Raw genomic sequence first — 20,004 nt, 5'->3', positions numbered from 1 at the left:
AATCCTGGAAAAAAAAACCCACGAAAAACACATTGACACATTCCACCTATTCGTCGACTAGAAAACCGCATTCGACAGCCCTATCCGTTCAGAGGTGTATAAAGGCATAAGATCAGCAGTAAAAGTCGGAAAGGACCTCTCAGAGCCCTTTAATATCGAACGAGGATTCAGACAAGGTGAAAGTTTGTCGTGTGACCTTTTTAACATCCTGCTGGAAAAGGTCATACGAGAGGCAAAAATGAACAGAAATGGCACTCTGTACACTAAACAACACATGTTACTGCCTACGCCGATGACATCGACATAATGGGTCGAACATTGAGAGCGGTAACAGCCACCTTTGAAACAGCGAGAAGACCAAGCTGATGGTATCAACGTGCAAGACGTCAAGCAGACTCGGACCAACTGTGGAACTTGAGAATTACAGCTTCGAGGTAGTCATAGATTTTATATACCTTGGTACCGCCTAAGGTCTAAGCAAACAACTCAGAAGCAAGGTCACCTCCCGCCAGACCAAACTAACACTCTACAAGACGCTGATACTACCCGTGCTGTTATATGGATCTGAAGCATGGGTACTTACAAAGCAGATGAGGCAGCTCTTGGCGTGTTTGAGAGAAAAATTCTCCGAAAGATCTATGGGCCGATCTGCGTTGACGGTGAATATCGACGTCGAATGAACTATGAGTTGTACCAGCCATTCTCGGACATCGACATTGTTAGACGTATTGAGCTGCAAAGCGACTACGTTGGCTAGGTCATGTTGTGAGAATGGATGAAGATGCCCCAGCCCAAAAGGTATATAAAAGCAAACCAGCTGATGGTTCACGCAGAAGGGGAAGGCCAATAATACGTTGGAAAGATCAAGTCGAAGACAACATTGCCGAAAATGGTCTTTCAAATTGGAAAACTGCACAAAAGACCGACGCGCCTGGAAATCTTTTCTAAGCTCGGCTTATGGAACGAATGTTCTGTCACAAGCCAGGGTACCCCCCACACACACACAAATGATTAACATTTTGTTAAATTGTACATTTCGTATGAAACAAACGGAATATCCAATTTCATCGAAACTGTGCACATCGTAATATGTTTACCTTATCTAGATTTTATACGAAAATGGGACCCGTCGGTGCCCTCCTTTTTGTACCTCTCCCACAAATTAGTGAAATTTTAACTGAACATTAATTTTATAATATCACGCAGACGTACTATGTTTACCTTACCGAGATTTTTTCCGAAAAGGGGACCCGCCCGTCCCATTCTTTTTTGTACCTCTCCCACTCTATTTTGGACTGAACAGTAATTTTATAATATCACACGGACGGACTATACGATTTCAAGTCTACTTTGCACAACCTTATATTTTTATCAAGCCTGTGTATTATTGGAAATTGAGACTTATAGGCGCATTTCTTTTAGTACCTCCCCCACGAAGGCCCAATATATAAATTTTTTATAAATTCAAAATTCTGGGAATGGAATGTAGGAGGGGATAGGGTGAACTTGACACTTTGAACTGTTAATCGGTTAGATAACTGCTATCCTAATTATATTTACCAAACGAATCTTCATTATCAAGACTTCCCAGTGATAGAGGGTATTAAAAGGTTTTATTCGGACGAATTTAATGATTTTTTTCTTTTTTTTCCTTCTTTTTTTATTTCTCAGAATGAAGGGTGTACAGTTTAAGGACTAATATTAAATTGTTAAAAGAGCAATAACAATAGCTCCTCAAATATTTTTTGTTCGCAAATCAAACTTACTTCCAGATTTGCATACCCTTGGAAATATGACCAAGGAATCTGTGTTTAATGTCTTTTTTATAGCAAAAAATGTTAATAAGCTATTTTTCCATAGAAAACAATTAGCATTAGCTAAAATATATTTGCCATAAAAGCTCGCAAGGACATGCAAGATTAGAATTGACATAAGGGAAGTCAACAGTAATTTCGTAATGAATTTACAAACGAGTATTTAATTGACATTTCATTATAAATAAAAAAAAAAATATTATAACAACAATACAATAACAACTCAAGGCAAAAAAAATAAAATAAAAACTAAAAATAATAATAACAAAAACAACAACAATTTGGTTCTTACCCGTTTTCCTCAGTGGGAAATCTGTTTCATATTTGAGTAACGATGATGGTGGAGGCTGTGGAATTTTATAGGGATGTGAACTGGTAACGGCACCGGCTGGCAGCGATTCACCCGATGAACTTTTGACAACACTTCTGTAAGGGGGGAGGGGGAAAAATGGAATTAATATATTTTTCTAAAGGACAAAATTTCAATTCAAACCTGTTGCGATAGGGTGAGGTGGTCTGCATGCCATTTGGTGAGGATGCTGCCTGTTTGCGATTCAATATGAAACACTAGAGGCGGAGGAGGAGGAGTAAATGAATTTCAATATTAATTATAAATTCCGTAAACTGTGTTTGTTCGATTTACTTACATTTAAAATTTGCTTAACCTCGGGACTGGCATTTGCACTATTCTCTTTGCGTTTAACCATGGCGGCAGCCTCCCGCTCACGCTGCTCCCGCTCCCGTCGTTCACGTTGCTGTTGTTCCTCCACGGCGGCTGTAATAATTCTTTGTTCTTGCAATTCCTGGAACGTGCCATGTGAATGCACAAACTAAATTAATTATGGAAAAAAAAGAAGAAGAAGAAAAACAAATTTTTGGTTGCACTTTTAAGGGGGTTTTGAAAAAATTAATTAAACAATTTTAAGGTAAAATTCATAATCAAATGAATTCGAATAAGGCTTTTTTTTGGTATTTACAAAATATTTTGAAATTTAAATAAATTTTAAATCATTTTGCAAATATTTCCGAAAACTTACATGAAATTTATGTTCCAACTGTAATTTATGCTGCAGTTCCAATTGCTTGGATTTTTCTTGAAATGTGTGAAGTAACATTTGTTTTTGTAATTCTTGTTTTTGTTTCAACTGAAAAGAGAAGAAGAAGAAGAAGAGAGGAATAAATTAATTATATTAAACGAATATGGAGTAAAAAAAAATTTGACTATTTTTTACAAAGCCTACAATTAGGCGTGGAATTTTTAAAGTAAAAATTTCAAGGCCTACAATTAGGCGTGGATTTTTATAAATTATTTTTTCAAAACCTACAATTAGGCGTGGATTTTTAAAATTATTTTTTCAAAGCCTACAATTAGGCGTGGATTTTTATAAATTATTTTTTCAAAGCCTACAATTAGGCGTGGATTTTTAAAATTATTTTTTCAAAGCCTACAATTAGGCGTGGATTTTTAAAATTATTTTTTCAAAACCTACAATTAGGCGTGGATTTTTTAAATTATTTTTTTAAAATTATTTTTTCAAAGCCTACAATTAGGCGTGGATTTTTAAAATTATTTTTTCAAAGCCTACAATTAGGCGTGGATTTTTATAAATTATTTTTTTCAAAGCCTACAATTAGGCGTGGATTTTTATAAATTATTTTTTCAAAGCCTACAATTAGGCGTGGATTTTTATAAATTATTTTTTCAAAGCCTACAATTAGGCGTGGATTTTTATAAATTATTTTTTCAAAGCCTACAATTAGGCGTGGATTTTTTAAAATTATTTTGATGACACACCACAAGGCGTGGATTTTTAAAATTAGTTTTTCAAAGCCTACAATTATGCGTGGATTTTTATAAATTATTTTTTCAAAGCCTTCAATTAGGTGTGGATTTAAAAAAAAAATATTTTCAATGCCTACAATTTGGCGGGGATTTTAAAAATAAAGGAAACGAGATAGACACGTGCTTCCTTTTGAGAACATGCATAGAATCACTTTCTGAGTCGATTTACGCATGTCCGTCTGTCCGTCCATGTATTTTTGTGAACTAAGTACAGGTCGCATTTATGATCCGATTTGGATGAAATTTGGCACAGTTCACTTCACGAACCCTATTGAAATTGGAGAAAATCGGTTCAGATTTAGATATAGCTCCCATAAATAGTTTCGTCCGATTTTAGGTGAATGATGCACCAAACTCCCTATATTTGTCCGATTGGGACAACATTTTGCACAGAGTACTGAATTAGGTTCAGATTGATGTCTGCGAAGTTTTGTAAAAATCGGTTCAGATTTAGATATAGCTCCCATATATAGTCACGTCTGATTTTTTGTGAATGATACACCAAACTCCCAATATTTGTCCGTTTGATCAAAATTTTGCATAGCGAATGCAATTGGGGAAAAATGATGTGTTCTAAGTTTCGTGGAAATCGGTTCAGATTTAGATATATCTCCCATATATATTTTCGTCCGATTTAAGGTAAATGGTACACCAAGGTCCCTAACTATCTTTCGATTTGCACGAAATTTGGCATAACGTACTGGATTAAGCCTAGTTTGATGTGTTCTAAGTTTCGTGAAAATCGGTTCAGATTTAGATATAGCTCTCATATATATTTTCGTCCGATTTTATGTAAATGGTGCACCAAAGTCCCTATATATCTTTCGATTTGCACGAAATTTGGCACAGCGTAATGAATTAGCTCTAGAATGATGTGTTCTAAGTTTCGTGGAAATCGGTTCAGATTTAGATATATCTCCCATATATATTTTCGTCCGATTTAAGGTAAATGGTACACCAAGGTCCCTACCTATCTTTCGATTTGCACGAAATTTGGCATAACGTACTGAATTAAGTCTAGAAAGATGTGTGCTAAGTTTCGTGAAAATCGGTTCAGATTTAGATATAGCTCTCATATATATTTTCGTCCGATTTAAGGTAAATGGTGTACCAAAATCCCTTAATATCTTTCGATTTGCACGAAATTTTGCACAGCGTAATGAATTAGGTCTAGAATGATGTGTGGTAATTTTCGTGAAAATCCGTTCAGATTTAGATATAGCTTCTATATCTGACCAAATGAAAAATTTAAGTATCGGTTGCAGAATGACATGTTTATGGATCCAATTTCATTTTACTGGTCTTTTAAAAATGAGACGTCTGTTAGGATTCCATCTGTTGAATATACCCAAAGTGGTGAAGGGTATCATATAGTCGGCCCTGTCCGACTTTACTACTTTCCTTACTGGTTTAAACTGATTTCCGATTTCATGTACAGTTCGGTATGGTCGAAGTTCATCCAATGATTTTTATATATAAAAAAAATATTTGTTCTTTTAAATTCCATTCGCACACTTTTCATTATTATTATTATTTTTTAATTATAAACATATTTATTTATTTTGTGGTTGTTGTTGTTGTCGATGTCTCACATAATTAACAAATGTTTTATGAGACAATTCGGAACCATTAAGTTGTTGATATTTTTTGTGTGTGTTTCGGACAGTGTCACATGATTCAACCAATTTATGTTTTTCTTTTTTTTTGGTTTTTAAAGATGAAACCAACTGTTGAATATATATATATATATATATGTCTATATATATATATATATATATATGTATATATATATATATATATATATGATATTTGTTTTATTTTTTATACTGTTTTTTTTTTTAGTGAATAGATTGGAATTTTGTGGTGGATTAACTGGTGTATTAGTCAAGTGATTAGACTTTGAGCCCAAAATATTTTTTTTAATATTTTCATATTAAAAACAGATGTGTTTCCAAAAATTTCAAATCAATCAGAAAAACGTGGAGGGTCTTTAGTGCACTATTTTAGGTCTTAAAAATAATTTTAAAAAATCCAATAAAAAATCGCAATTATAGATTACAAAAAAATATTTTTAAAAAATTCATGCCTAATTGTGAGCCTAGAAAATAAAATTAAAACCAGTAAGGAAAGCAGTAAAGTCGGATGGGGCCGACTATATGATACCCTTCACCACTTTGGGTATATTCCACAGAATGACATGTTTAATTTCATGATAATAGTACTCATTTTTGAAGGACCATTAACATGAAATTAAACATGTCATTCTGCAACCAATACTAAATGTTGGTCAGATATAGAGTTGTTTCTTATAATGGGACAAAATTATAAAAATAAATTTAAAGCAAAATATCGAAATCTAAACAGATTTCATCGAAACTTGTCGCATGTTAGGTCACACTTATTTCAGTATGTTTTGTGCATACAGCCACATTTTGATTTCTTCATTTACTTATAAATCCAAATTTCGTGCAAATCTAAAGATATATATATGGACTTCGATGCACCATTTACATAAAATCGGACGAAACAAATTTATGGGACCTATATCTAAATTTGAACCGATTACCACGAAACTTTGCGCACATCATTCTAGACTCAATGCAGTACACTATGGCAAATTTCGAGCAAATCGAAGAATATATAGGGTCTTTGGTGCACCATTTACATTAAATCGGACTAAAATATATATGGGAGCTATATCTAAATCTGAACCGATTTTCACGAAACTTAACACACATCATTCCAGACTTAATTCATTACGCTGTGCCAAATTTCGTGCAAATCGAAAGATATATATGGACTTCGATGCACCATTTACATTAAATCGGACGAAAATATATATGGGAGCTATATCTAAATCTGAACCGATTTTCACGAAACTCAGCACACATCATTCTACACTCAATTCAGTACGCTATGCCAAATTTTGTGCAAATCGAAGAATATATAGGGTCTTCGGTGCACCATTTACATAAAATCGAACGAAAATATATATGGGAGCTATATCGAAGTCTGAACCGATTTTAACCAAACTTTGCGCACATCATTCTAGACTCATTTCAGTACGCTATGCCGAATTTCGTGCAAATCGAAGGGTATATAGGGACTTTGGTGCACCATTTATCTAAAATCGGAGGAATATATATATATATATATATATATATGGCAACTATATCTAAACCTTAACCGATTTTCAAGAAATTTTACATACATCATTCTAGACTCATGTCAGTACGCTATGCAAAATTTCTTGCAAATCGAAGAATATTTAGGGTCTTTGGTGCACCATTTACATAAAATCGGACGAAAATATATATGGGAGCTATATCTAAATATGGACCGATTTTCACGAAAGTTTGCACACATCATTCTAGACTCAATTCAGTACGCAATGCCAAATTTCGTGCAAATCGAAGAATATATAGGTACTTTGGTGCACCATTTACCTTAAATCGGACGAAAATATATATGGGAGCTATATCTAATTCTGAACGGATTTTTCCCAATTTCAATAGGGTTCGTCCTTGGGTCAAATAATTGCCCTATGCGAACTTTCATAAAATTCGGATCATAAATGCGACCTGTACTTTGTTTACAATTTAATATGGACAGACAGAAGGATAGTCGGACGGACGGACATGCATAAATCGACTCAGAAAGTGATTCTATGCATATTCTCAAAAGGAACCATGTGTCGATCTAGTTTCCTTTTGCCTGTTACAAACATATGCACAAAGACATAATACCCTGTACCACAGTGTAGTTGTGAAGGGTATAAAAACATGGAGGATCTTTAGTGCACTATTTACATGAAATCGGACGAAGCTGTATCGAAATCTGAAACAATTTCAACAAAGCTAAAAATTCCAGATTAATTGTATGCATGTCGATAGGCCTTTGGAATGTTTTTTTTTTAATAAATACGTATAATAGCAGACCTGGATTTCATTTCATTTAAAAATTCCGTCCTTGAGAAAAAATCTACGCCAAATTGTAGGCTTTGACATTTTATTAAAAAACGCCTAGTTATAGGCTTTGAAACAATATTTAAAAACCTACGCCTAGTTCTAAGCATTGAAAAAAATATTAAAAAAACTACGTCTAATTGTAGGTCAAGAAAAATATTTTTAAAAACCCCCGCCCTGGAAAAATATTTTTTTTATAAAATCCATGCTTAATTGCTGAAAAATAATCCACGCCTAATTGTAGGCCTTGAAAAATAATCCACGCCTAATTGTAGGCCTTTAAAAAATAATCCACGCCTAATTGTAGACCTTGAAAAATAATCCACCCCTAATTGTAGGCCTTGAAAAATAATCCACGCCTAATTGTAGGCCTTTAAAAAATAATCCACGCCTAATTGTAGACTTTGAAAAATAATCCACGCCTAATTGTAGGCCTTGAAAAATAATCCACGCCTAATTGTAGGCCTTGAAAAATAATCCACGCCTAATTGTAGGCCTTGAAAAATAATCCACGCCTAATTGTAGACCTTGAAAAATAATCCACGCCTAATTGTAGGCCTTGAAAAATAATCCACGCCTAATTGTAGGCCTTGAAAAATAATCCACGCCTAATTGTAGGCCTTGAAAAATAATCCACGCCTAATTGTAGGCCTTGAAAAATAATCCACGCCTAATTGTAGGCCTTGAAAAATAATCCACGCCTAATTGTAGGCCTTGAAAAATAATCCACGCCTAATTGTAGGCCTTGAATCCACGCCTAATTGTAGGCCTTGAAAAATAATCCACGCCTAATTGTAGGCCTTTAAAAAATAATCCACGCCTAATTGTAGGCCTTGAAAAATAATCCACGCCTAATTGTGGGCCTTGAAAAATAATCCACGCCTAATTGTAGGCCTTGAAAAATAATCCACGCCTAATTGTAGGCCTTGAAAAATAATCCACGCCTAATTGTAGGCCTTGAAAAATAATCCACGCCTAATTGTAGGCCTTGAAAAATAATCCACGCCTAATTGTAGGCCTTGAAAAATAATCCACGCCTAATTGTAGGCATTGAAAAATAATCCACGCCTAATTGTAGGCCTTGAAAAATAATCCACGCCTAATTGTGGGCCTTAAAAAATAATCCACGCCTAATTGTAGGCCTTGAAAAATAATCCACGCCTAATTGTAGGCCTTTAAAAAATAATCCACGCCTAATTGTAGGCCTTGAAAAATAATCCACGCCTAATTGTAGGCCTTTAAAAATAATCCACGCCTAATTGTAGGCCTTGAAAAATAATCCACGCCTAATTGTAGGCCTTTAAAAAATAATCCACGCCTAATTGTAGGCCTTGAAAAAATCATTTTAAAAATCCATGCCAGGCCTTATAATACTCCTTGAAAAAATGATTTTAAAAATCTACTCCTAATTGTAGGCCTTGAAAAAATTATTCTGAAAATCCAAGGCCTTGAAAAAATAATTTTGAAAATCCAAGGCCTTGAAAAAATAATTTTAAAAATCCCCGCCTAATTGTAGGCCTTGAAAATATTTTTTTTTTTCAAGAATAAAAAATAATTTTATAAAAATTAAAATACTCAATTTTTTTTTCCCGTGTAGTTCAGGTTAGGCTGTTTGCTCTGCACCAAACATTTCTAAATATACACGGCGGCGTCAAAATGTTTGTACGTGTTCTGTTCTGTTTTTTTTTGTGTTTGGTTCTATTTATATATTGCCCTGACCTTAAGCAAAATTTCTTTGTTGCCGTTTTCCCCACTCCTCACCTCCTACCACATCCATCACCCTACCTCTAATGACTTTACTTCCATTAAACAAAAAAGAAGCCAGGCAAAAAAAAAATGTTTGCCTGTCAAATAAGAATTTTTATATTTCAACAAACTGAAATGTTTTGTTTTTTTAATGACAACAACAAAAATTACAAAAAAAAAACAACAACAACAAACATCCGAACACAATGAAATTAATGTTTGATTGTTTGGCCAATTTAAATATTTTTGGTTCTTTTTTATTTTCTTTCATTTCAATGGAAAAATTATAAAAAACAAAAATTTAAAAAAAAATATAATAAATAAAAAAGAAGAAGAAGAACTATTCCACAAAATATAAAAAATGAAAACTACTATAGAAAAAAAAAAATAAAATAAAAAATCAGGAAAACTATTTCACACAATTAAATAAAATAAAAACAACAACAAATAAAAGAATTCAAGTGTAAACTATTGAATAATTCAATAACAATAAATTTCGGTATTATGGAGCAGCATTTAAATATTTGAAATATTTAGCATAGTATATACATATATATTTATATGCATATATAAATATATTGTTGCTTTGTATATTAGCAAATAATTTAATGTCTATTTAGAACAAATGTGAAAAAAATTAAAAAAAAAAATTGAAAAAAATCAACAACAAAACCAAAACATTATCTTAGTGGTGGCCATTTAGTTAGTTAGGGGCTACAAAAGAAAACGCTCTAGGAGGTGGTCGATATTTGTGGTGTGCTGTTGATATATGTATATGCAGATTTTTGTGTTGTTTTTGCTATTGTTATTTTTTGTTTTTTTTTATTTACGCTATAATTTATATTTGAAATTTATTTTAAATTGGTTTCAACATGCTACACTTTGTTGGCGAATATGCTAGGACGTTTTATTGCAATAAAAAAATATATACATGGGAACTATATCTAAATCTGAAGCGATTTGAACCAAATTATTTTTAAGAACGTCAATTAGGTGTGGATTTTTAAAAATAATTTTTTCAAGGATATTTTTCCAATGCCTACAATTAGGCGTGGATTTTTAAAATTATTTTGTATTTTGTTTTTGCAAAATAGTCAGGCTGAATCCCAGTTTGTTGTTTTTATAAAAAACAACTATTTATTAAAAAAATTATTAAAAATTTATTAAAAAAAATTTAAATTATTTTGTTACAATGTCTACAACTAGGCGTGGATTTTTAAAAAAATATTTTGCCAATGCCTACAGTTTGGCGGGACTTTTAAAAATTATTTTTAAGGGCCTACAATTAGGCGTGTGTATTTATACACTTCACCACACTGTGGTACAGGTTATTATGTCTTTGTGCATATGTTTGTAAGAGGCAAAATGAAACGAGATAGCCTCGTGATTCCTTTTGACAATATGCATAGAATCACTTCCTGAGTCGATTTATACATGTCCGTCCGACCGTCCGACCGTCTGTTGATGTTAAATTGTAAACAAAGTACAGGTCACATTTATGATCCCAATTGAATTAAATTTGGCATATGTCACTTATTTGGCCCAAGGACGAACCATATTGAAATTGGGAAAAATCGGTTCAGATTTAGATATAGCTCTCATATATATTTTCGTCCGATTTAAGGTAAATGGTGCGCCAATGTCCCTAAAAATGTTTCGATTTGCACGAAAGTCAAGAAGGATGTGTGCTACGTTTCGTAAACATCGGTTCAGATTTAGATATAGCTCCCATATATATTTTCGTTCGATTTAATGTAAATGGTGCACCAAAGTCCCTAAAAATGTCTCGATTTGCACGATATTTGGCATAGCGTTTCGTGAAAATCGGTTCTGATTTAGATATAGTACCATAGTCCCTTTATATCTTTCGATTTGCACGAAATTTGGCACATCGCACTGAAGTAGGTCTAGAATGATGTGTGTAAAGTTTCGTGAAAATCGGTTCAGATTTAGATATAGCTCCCATATATATTTTCGTCCGATTAAAGGTACATGGTGCGCCAAAGTCCCTAAATACCTCTCGATATGCACAAAATTTGGCACAGCGTACTAAATTAAGTCTAAAAAGATGTGTGCTAAGTTTCGTGAAGATCGGTTCAGATTTAGATATAGCTCCCATATATATTTATGTCCGATTTGAGGTAAATGGTGCACCAATGTACCTATATATCCTTCCATTTGCACGAAATTTAGCATAGCGTACTGAATAAGGTCTAGAATGATTTGTGCTAAGTTTCGTGAAAATCAGTTCAGATTTAGATATAGCTCCCATATATATTTTCGTCCGATTTAATGTAAATGGTGCACCATAGTTCCTATATATCTTTCGATTTGCAGATTTAGATATAGCTCCCATATATATTTTCGTCCGATTTAATGTAAATGGTGCACCATAGTTCCTATATATCTTTCGATTTGCACGAAATTTGGCATAGCGTACTAAATTAAGCCTAGCAATATGTGTACTATGTTTCGTGGAAATCGGTTCAGATTTAGATATAGCTCCCATATATATTTTCCTCCGATTTATAGTAAATTGTGCACCAAAGTCCTTAAAACTGTTTCGATTTGCACGAAATTTGGCACATCGCACTGAAGTAAGTCTAGAATGATGTGTGTAAAGTTTCGTGAAAATCGGTTCAGATTTAGATATAGCTCCCATATATATTTTCGTCCGATTTAATGTAAATGGTGCACCATAGTTAATATATATATTTCGATTTGCACGAAATTTGGCATAGCGCACTGAAATAGGTCTAGAATGATGTGTGTTAAGTTTCGTGAAGATCGTGTCAGATTTATATATAGCTCCCATATATTTTTTCGTCCGATTTAATGTAAATGGTGCACCATAGTCCCTATATATCATTCGATTTGCACGAAATTTGGCACAGCGTACTGAATTAAGCCCATAATGATGTTTGCTAAGTTTTGTGAAAATCGGGTCAGATTCAGATATAGCTCTCATATATATTTTCGTCCGATTTAAGGTAAATGGTGCACCAAAGTTCCTATATATCTTTCGATTTGCATGAAATTTGGCACAGCGCACTGAAGTAGGTCTAGAATGATGTGTGTTAAGTTTCGTGAAGATCGGTTCAGATTTAGATATAGCTCCCATATATATTTTCGTCCGATTTATAGTAAATTGTGCACCAAAGTCCCTAAAACTGTTTCGATTTGCACGAAATTTGGCACATCGCACTGAAGTAAGTCTAGAATGATGTGTGTAAAGTTTCGTGAAAATCGGTTCAGATTTAGATATAGCTCCCATAAATATTTTCGTCCGATTTAATGTTTAATGGTGCACCAAAGTCCCTAAATATCTTTCGATTTCCACGAAATTTGGCACAGCGTACTGAATTAAGCCCATAATGATGTTTGCTAAGTTTTGTGAAAATCGGTTCAGATTTGGATATAGCTTTCATATATATTTTCGTCCGATTTAAGGTAAATGGTGCACCAAAGTTCCTATATATCTTTCGATTTGCATGAAATTTGGCACAGCGCACTGAAATAGGTCTAGAATGATGTGTGTTAAGTTTCGTGAAGATCGTGTCAGATTTAGATATAGCTCCCATATATTTTTTCGTCCGATTTAATGTAAATGGTGCACCATAGTTCCTATATATCTCTCGATTAGCACGATATTTGGCACACAGCGTACTGAATTAAGTCCAGAATGATGTTTGTCAAGTTTCCTTAAAATCGGTTCAGATTAAGATATAACTCCCATATATATTTTCGTCCGATTTAATGTAAATGGTGCACCATAGTCCCTATATATCTTTCGATTTGCACGAAATTTGGCATATCGCACTGAAGTAGGTCTAGAATGATGTGTGTTAAGTTTAATGAAAATCGGTTCAGATTAAGATATAGTTCCCATATATAATTTCGTCCGATTTAATGTTATACCCAAAGTGGTGAAGGGTATTATATAGTCGGCCCAGTCCGACTTTACTACTTTCCTTACTGTTTTTTTTATTAAATATCTTCTTCCTTGCCCTAGTGTAGAGTACCATAAATCAAAATAAAAAAAAAACTTAATTTTTTGAATGACGTGAGGCCGGCCCCAAAAAATAAAACTCATCAGGCGCAACATTAGAAATTAAAATTTGTTCTTAAAAAAATAAGAAAAAAAAAACAACAACAACAAAAACCGAACACAATAGAAAGTGTTTCGACCCAGGAGGCCAAAACACATCAAAATAATGATGAAGACGATGTCGATGAAAAGTGTTTTGTTTTTGATGTTCGAGGAAGTAGAACGTAACGTAAACGAAAAATGGGAACTTTAAATTTTGAAAACAAAAACAAAAAATAATGGAAATCAAATAAAAATGCAAGAAGAAAAAAATCTATAAATTATAAAAATGTAGCACCAGAATTTTTATAATTTATAGATTTTTTTCGGCTCCGATTGCAAGAAACTTACACTTGTAGCCCAAAATAACTCTAAAAAATAGGAATTTCCAATGTGTGGAGGGCAACAAGTGTGTGGTGTGGGGAGACCATAAAAAGGGAAAATATATTTTTAGAGAGTTGGAAAACCCCCACAATGACTCGTGCCCAGATTTCCTCATTTTTGTTTTTGGGTTGCACTTTGAAAGGGTGTGGTTTGCATTCCATCGGGGACGATGGTGTGTGGGCGGGGGCTATTAAGTTATTAAAAATAAAATTTATTTAATTATATCACGCCGGAACGGAAGAAAAAAAAAAACAACAAATGTTTAATTTAAAAATTGTGGGACAGATGAAGGGTCTGTAAACTAAAAATGGAGAATTTTGGAATGAAATCAGAGAGGAAGTTATTCGTACTAATCTACTTAGCCCTTCAATGATAGGTATACCACTTGGGAAAACGGTACAGAAAAACACAGAAAAACAAACTTGTCAATTTCGATATTGATATTAATTTTTATGACTTTGGAGTATTTAGTTTGGAGGACAGTGAAATTAGTCTGAATCAAAAGATACCGAATAAACATTTTTTGTCCTGATATAATTTTCTTCTGAACATTTTCAATTTTTCTACCCTTCACCACATTGTGGTACAGGGTATTATGTCTTTGTGCATATGTTTATAACAGGCAAAAGCAAACGAGATAACAACATGGTTCCTTTTCAGAATATGCATAGAATCACTTTCTGAGTCGATTTATGCATATCCGTCTCTTTGTCCGTCCATCCGTCTGTCCATGTTAAATTGTGAACAAAGTACATGTCGCATTTATGATCCAAATTGAATGAAATTTGGCATAGGTCACTTATTTGGCCCAAGGACGAACCTTATTGAAATTGGGAAAAATCGGTTCAGATTTAGATATAGCTCCCTTATATATTTTCGTCGGATTTAATGTAAATGGTGTACAAAAGTCTCTATATATCCTTCGATTTGCACGAAATTTGGTACAGAGTGGAAAGAACTCGTGAATGATTTTTTTTATTTATTTAAAGCCATAAAAAAGATTTTAAAAATAATTTACCAGATCTATTGTTCCGATAAAAAAATTATATTTTTTTTTTAAATATAAATAAATCTCTTTGCTTATGAATATCATCTAGATACAGCTGTTGGTTGAGTTATATGTAATGTCTTATAAATATATATGTAATAAGAATATATAATAATTTAAAACCGCAAATTCTATTCTCATTTTTAAAATTGAACTTTGTGGTTCTCTTTTGCTGATATTTATTATTGGCAATTAATTGTATTTATTTTTATTTTTTATTTAGTACAAATTATTCAGTAATATACCAGAGTGTGGTATAATATGCGGATTTAAAAATAAAATTATCTATATAAGCGTGGTTATACACGAGAAGGGACTTTTTAATTAAATTTTTAATAATTTAAAAGAAGAAATATGTATTTTTGGAACTTCTTAAAAAATGGTTGGATTTTTGAAAAACAAGGATGGGTATTTAACTCTGCAGCCCAAACAAGTTCTTACACACTTCCCCTAAAAATGATTTTGGCGCTACAAAAATTTAAATCAACTGACGAGAATTCGTTTCTATTTCCTCATATTCAATAATTATTTTATAATTAATTCAGCATAGCAACGATTTTTTACACAGGCATGGATTATTTAAATAAAATATGAAGGACATCGAATTAAAAAAAAATTCTTTGGAGGGTCATAGACAGTCCTTAAAAATATATTTAAAAGAATATAAAACCCAGTAAGGAAAGTAGTAAAGTCGGACGGAGCCGACTATATGATAGCCTTCACCACTTTGGGTATATTTAACAGATGGGATCCTAACAGATGTCGCATTTTTAAAGGACCAGTAAAATGAAATTGGATCCATGAACCTGACATTTTGCAAATCATTACGCTGCGCCAAATTTCGTGCAAATCGAAAGATATATTGGGACTTTGGTGCACCATTTACATTAAATCGAACGAAAATATATATGGGAGCTATATCTAAATCTGAACCGAAAGATGTATATATATATATATATATATATGGGAGCTATATCTAAATCTGAACCGATTTTCACGAAACTTAACACACATCATTCTAGGCCTAATTCATTACGCTGTGCCAAATTTCGTGCAAATCGAAAGATATATAGGGACTTTGGTGCACCATTTACCTTAAATCGGACGAAAATATAAATGAGAGCTATATCTAAATCTGAACCGATTTTCAGGAAACTTAACACACATCATTTTAGACCTAATTCATTACGCTGTGCCAAATTTCGTGCAAATCGAAAGATATATAGAGACTTTGGTGTCCCATTTACCTTCAATCGGACGAAAATATATATGGGAGCTATATCTAAATTTGAATCGATTTTCACGAAACTTAGCACACATCGTTCTAGACCTAGTTCATTACGCTGTGCCAAATTTCGTGCAAATCGAAAGATATATAGAGACTTCGGTGTCCCATTTACCTTCAATCGGACGAAAATATATATGGGAACTATATCTAAATCTGAACCGATTTTCAGGAAACTTAACACACATAATTCTAGATCTAGCTCATTACGCTGTGCCAAATTTCGTTCTAATCGAAAGATGTATAGGGACTTTGGTCCACCATTTACATTAAATCGTACGAAAAAGTATATGGGAGCTATATCTGAATCTGCACCGATTTTCAGGAAACTTAACACACATCATTCTAGACCTAATTCATTACGCTGTGCCAAATTTCGTGCAAATCGAAAGATATATAGAGACTTTGGTGTCCCATTTACCTTCAATCGGACGAAAATATATATGGAAACTATATCTAAATCTGAACCGATTTTCAGGAAATTTAACACACATCATTTTAGACCTAGATCATTACGCTGTGCCAAATTTCGTGCAAATCGAAAGATATATAGGGACTTTGGTACACCATTTACATTAAATCGGACGAAAATATATAAGGAAGCTATATCTAAATCTGCACCGATTTTCAGGAAACTTAACACACATCATTCTAGACTTAATTAAGTACCTCATGCACAATTTGGTGCAAATCGAAAGATATTAAGGGACTTTGGTGCACCATTTATATTAAATCGGACGAATATATATATGGGAGCTATATCTAAATTTGAATCGATTTTCACGAAACTTAGCACACATCTTTCTAGACCTAATTCATTACGCTGTGCCAAATTTCGTGCAAATCGAAAGGTATAGATTGACTATGCTGCTGCATTTACATAAAATCGGACGAAAATATATATGGGAGCTATATCTAAATCTGAACCGATTTTTACGAAACTTAGCACACATCATTCTGGACCTAATTCAATACACTATGCCAAATTTCGTGCAAATCGAAAGATGTGTAGGGACTTTGGTGCAACATTTACCTTAAATCGGACGAATATATATACATGGGAGCTATATCTAAATCGGAACCGATTTTCTTGAAACTTGACACACATCATTCTGCAATTCAAAGACACAGTGTGGTGAAGGGTATAAATAGTTAATTATGATTTGAATTTTCCGTTTTAAATTTAAATTCAAATTAATTGAATGTAATTTGGAAATTTTTATACGCAGGAAGGAAATGATGAAAGCCCTTGTCAAAAAGAATTTTTTTAATTAAGGCTTCATATATTTTTTCCGTAATTTTTTTGAAAAAGATATTGAGAAAAATTTCTGAAATTTGTTTCAAAATTATTGATCATATTTTGCTGTCATTATAAAACAAATCAAAAATAGGCGGTCTATAAAATCAGTCCAAAATTGTCAGATATTTTTTTCTCCTCCACGCCTTACCACCTTCCTCTTTACCACTTTTATAATGAAAAACCCAGTTCATCGTTTACAGTTCACTCTACTACAGCAAATCTATTTCTATTTCTATTTTTCTTTTGCTGCCACTATTTTCTTGTGTCACATTAAAAATAGCCTTTCTGTTACAACAACAACAACGGCAACAATGATTGGCTTTTTTTTATAAATAAAAATACGCACAAAATAAATTTAACTTCTATGAAAAAAAACAGCAACAACAACAGCAATTTTTTTTCTGAAGGAAAACAAAACAACGCACAAAAATAATACCCTGTGGTCTTTTGGACCCAAAACATACACACCAGATATACACGCACAAACACATTCGTGCGATACGGATACAAGTGAACTAAAATATATGTAAAAATAAAAATAACAACAACAACAAATAAAACAAAAAAAAAACATTCGAAATAAACTTTCAGCAAAACGCAAATAACTTTAAAATGCATTTAAAAATAGCAAAATGTGCTGCTGTTGTAGCTGCTGCATGGCTGGCTGCATGCACAAACACACATACGCACGCACTTTATCATCATGATCTTCCTCAAAGAAAACAAAAAAAATCAAATGATGTTTATTTTGTTGGTCAAATGTTTTTTTTTTTTTTTTTGTACTTTTGTATATTCAGGCGAACGGGTAATCCGATTTGAGCCGATTATTTTTGCCAATCCTAGATCAATTCTGAAAATAGAAACCATTGGTGCACTCCTTCTGGTACTTCCTCCACAAAATGGTCCAAATTTTTAATAATTAAAAATCCAATATTAGGGTGAGCTAAATATCCGATTTCAGCCAAACTTTGTTCAACATATTATTATTACCCATCTTAGATCAAGTCCGAGATTGGGACCATTAGGTCCACTCCTTCTGGTAGCTACCCTACAATGGACCAATATTCTATAAACTTGTAACTTTAATTTAATAATCGATTTGATCAACATTCAATCCGAAACAGTTTTGATAAAAATATATACCCTATATAAGGTATAAATTTAAAGAACTCTGCAAATCTGCAAGGCTGAAGGTATATATCTGTCGGCATCGCCCACTGACACTCTTTATACCCTTCACCACACTGTGGTACAGGGTATTATGTCTTTGTGCATATGTTTGTAATAGGCAAAAGGAAACGAGTTAGACACATGGTTCCTTTTGAGATTATGCCTAGAATCACTTTCTAAGTCGATTTATGCACGTCCGTCCGTCTGTAGATGTTAAATTGTGAACTAGGTACAGGTCGCATTTATGATCCGATTTGGATGAAATTGACCACAAGTCTCTTATTTGGCCCAAAGACGAATCCTATTGAAATTAGAGAAAATCAGTTCAGATTTAGATATAGCTCTCATATATATTTTCGGCCGATTTAAGGGAACCCCACCCATTCTCGATTTTTATTTTTCAAGATTTTCAACGGGGTGGTAAATCAATACCAATGCTTGTTAAGGTTTGTAACTGTGCACGTATATAATTGAAGATTTAAAAGAGAAGAAAAATAATTTACAACAAATTTTTGTTATTGTTTTGTTGTTGTTTTTTGTGATTAAAGAAAAGTCCTTATTTTTGATGGCGGCCATGATAACTCCCCACTGGAACATCGGAATCCGAAAATTCCAACGGTGTTAGAAAGAGTACATGTCTGGCTCTCGTATGAACTAGCTCTAAAATTAACAAAATGGTGGACCTTTGAAAAAATATTTTTGGAAAATCGCCGATTTTTTACCAAAAACCAAGTTAAAAAATAATGAAGATCTTCACCAATTGGCTTTATCCTAGTTCATACGAGAGCTATACACTCCCAGAAAAACGTTGCAAAATTTGGAACCGATTGGATTATTAGTTTTTGAGTTATCGTGCCCGCCATTCGCAAAAAAATTTTTAGAGAAAAACGCGTTTAAAGTTTGAGAAGCCCTTCAGCCGTCACTTGATGCTGACACAGTAAATCGGCTATATCTTCAAGAGTTCTTGAGATTTTCACTTGAAATTTTGTAGAGACATTCTTTAATCAGTGTATCAACAAAAATTTTGACTCCGAGAATGGGGGGGGGGTCCCCTTAAGGTAAATGGTGCACCAAAGTCCCTATTTATCTTTCGATTTGCACGAAATTTGGCATAGAGTAGTGAATTAAGTCCAGAATGATGTGTACCAAGTTTCGAGAAAATCGGTTCAGATTTAGATATAGCTCCCATATATATATTTGTCCGATTTAAGGTAAATGATGCACCGAAGTCCCTATATATTTTTTGGATTTGCAAGAAATTTTGCACAGTGTACTGAATTAAGTCTAGAATGACGTGTGCCAAGTTTCGAGAAAATCGGTTCAGATTTAGATATAGCTCCCATATATATATATATATATATA

General features: G+C 33.2%; 1 protein-coding gene across 1 annotated transcript in view; it reads right to left on the bottom strand.

Annotated features, from left to right (window-relative positions):
- LOC133322637 (histone deacetylase 4) overlaps nt 1–20,004 on the bottom strand; it is a 79,389-nt gene that overhangs the window by 10,415 nt on the left and 48,970 nt on the right. The window contains exons 3-6 of the mRNA XM_061531602.1: nt 2,852–2,959; nt 2,462–2,644; nt 2,308–2,381; nt 2,107–2,240 (exon numbers count right to left, since the gene is read on the bottom strand). Coding sequence (XP_061387586.1) covers nt 2,107–2,240; nt 2,308–2,381; nt 2,462–2,644; nt 2,852–2,959 — 499 coding nt within the window. The remainder of the gene's footprint in view (nt 1–2,106; nt 2,241–2,307; nt 2,382–2,461; nt 2,645–2,851; nt 2,960–20,004) is intronic.

This window comes from Musca vetustissima, unplaced genomic scaffold, assembly GCF_032173495.1.
Source record: "Musca vetustissima isolate MV318-11 ecotype Yass unplaced genomic scaffold, APGP_CSIRO_Mvet_v1 utg13454, whole genome shotgun sequence".
Lineage (NCBI taxonomy): Eukaryota > Metazoa > Arthropoda > Insecta > Diptera > Muscidae > Musca > Musca vetustissima.
This window is presented reverse-complemented; position numbering and strand designations above follow the sequence as displayed.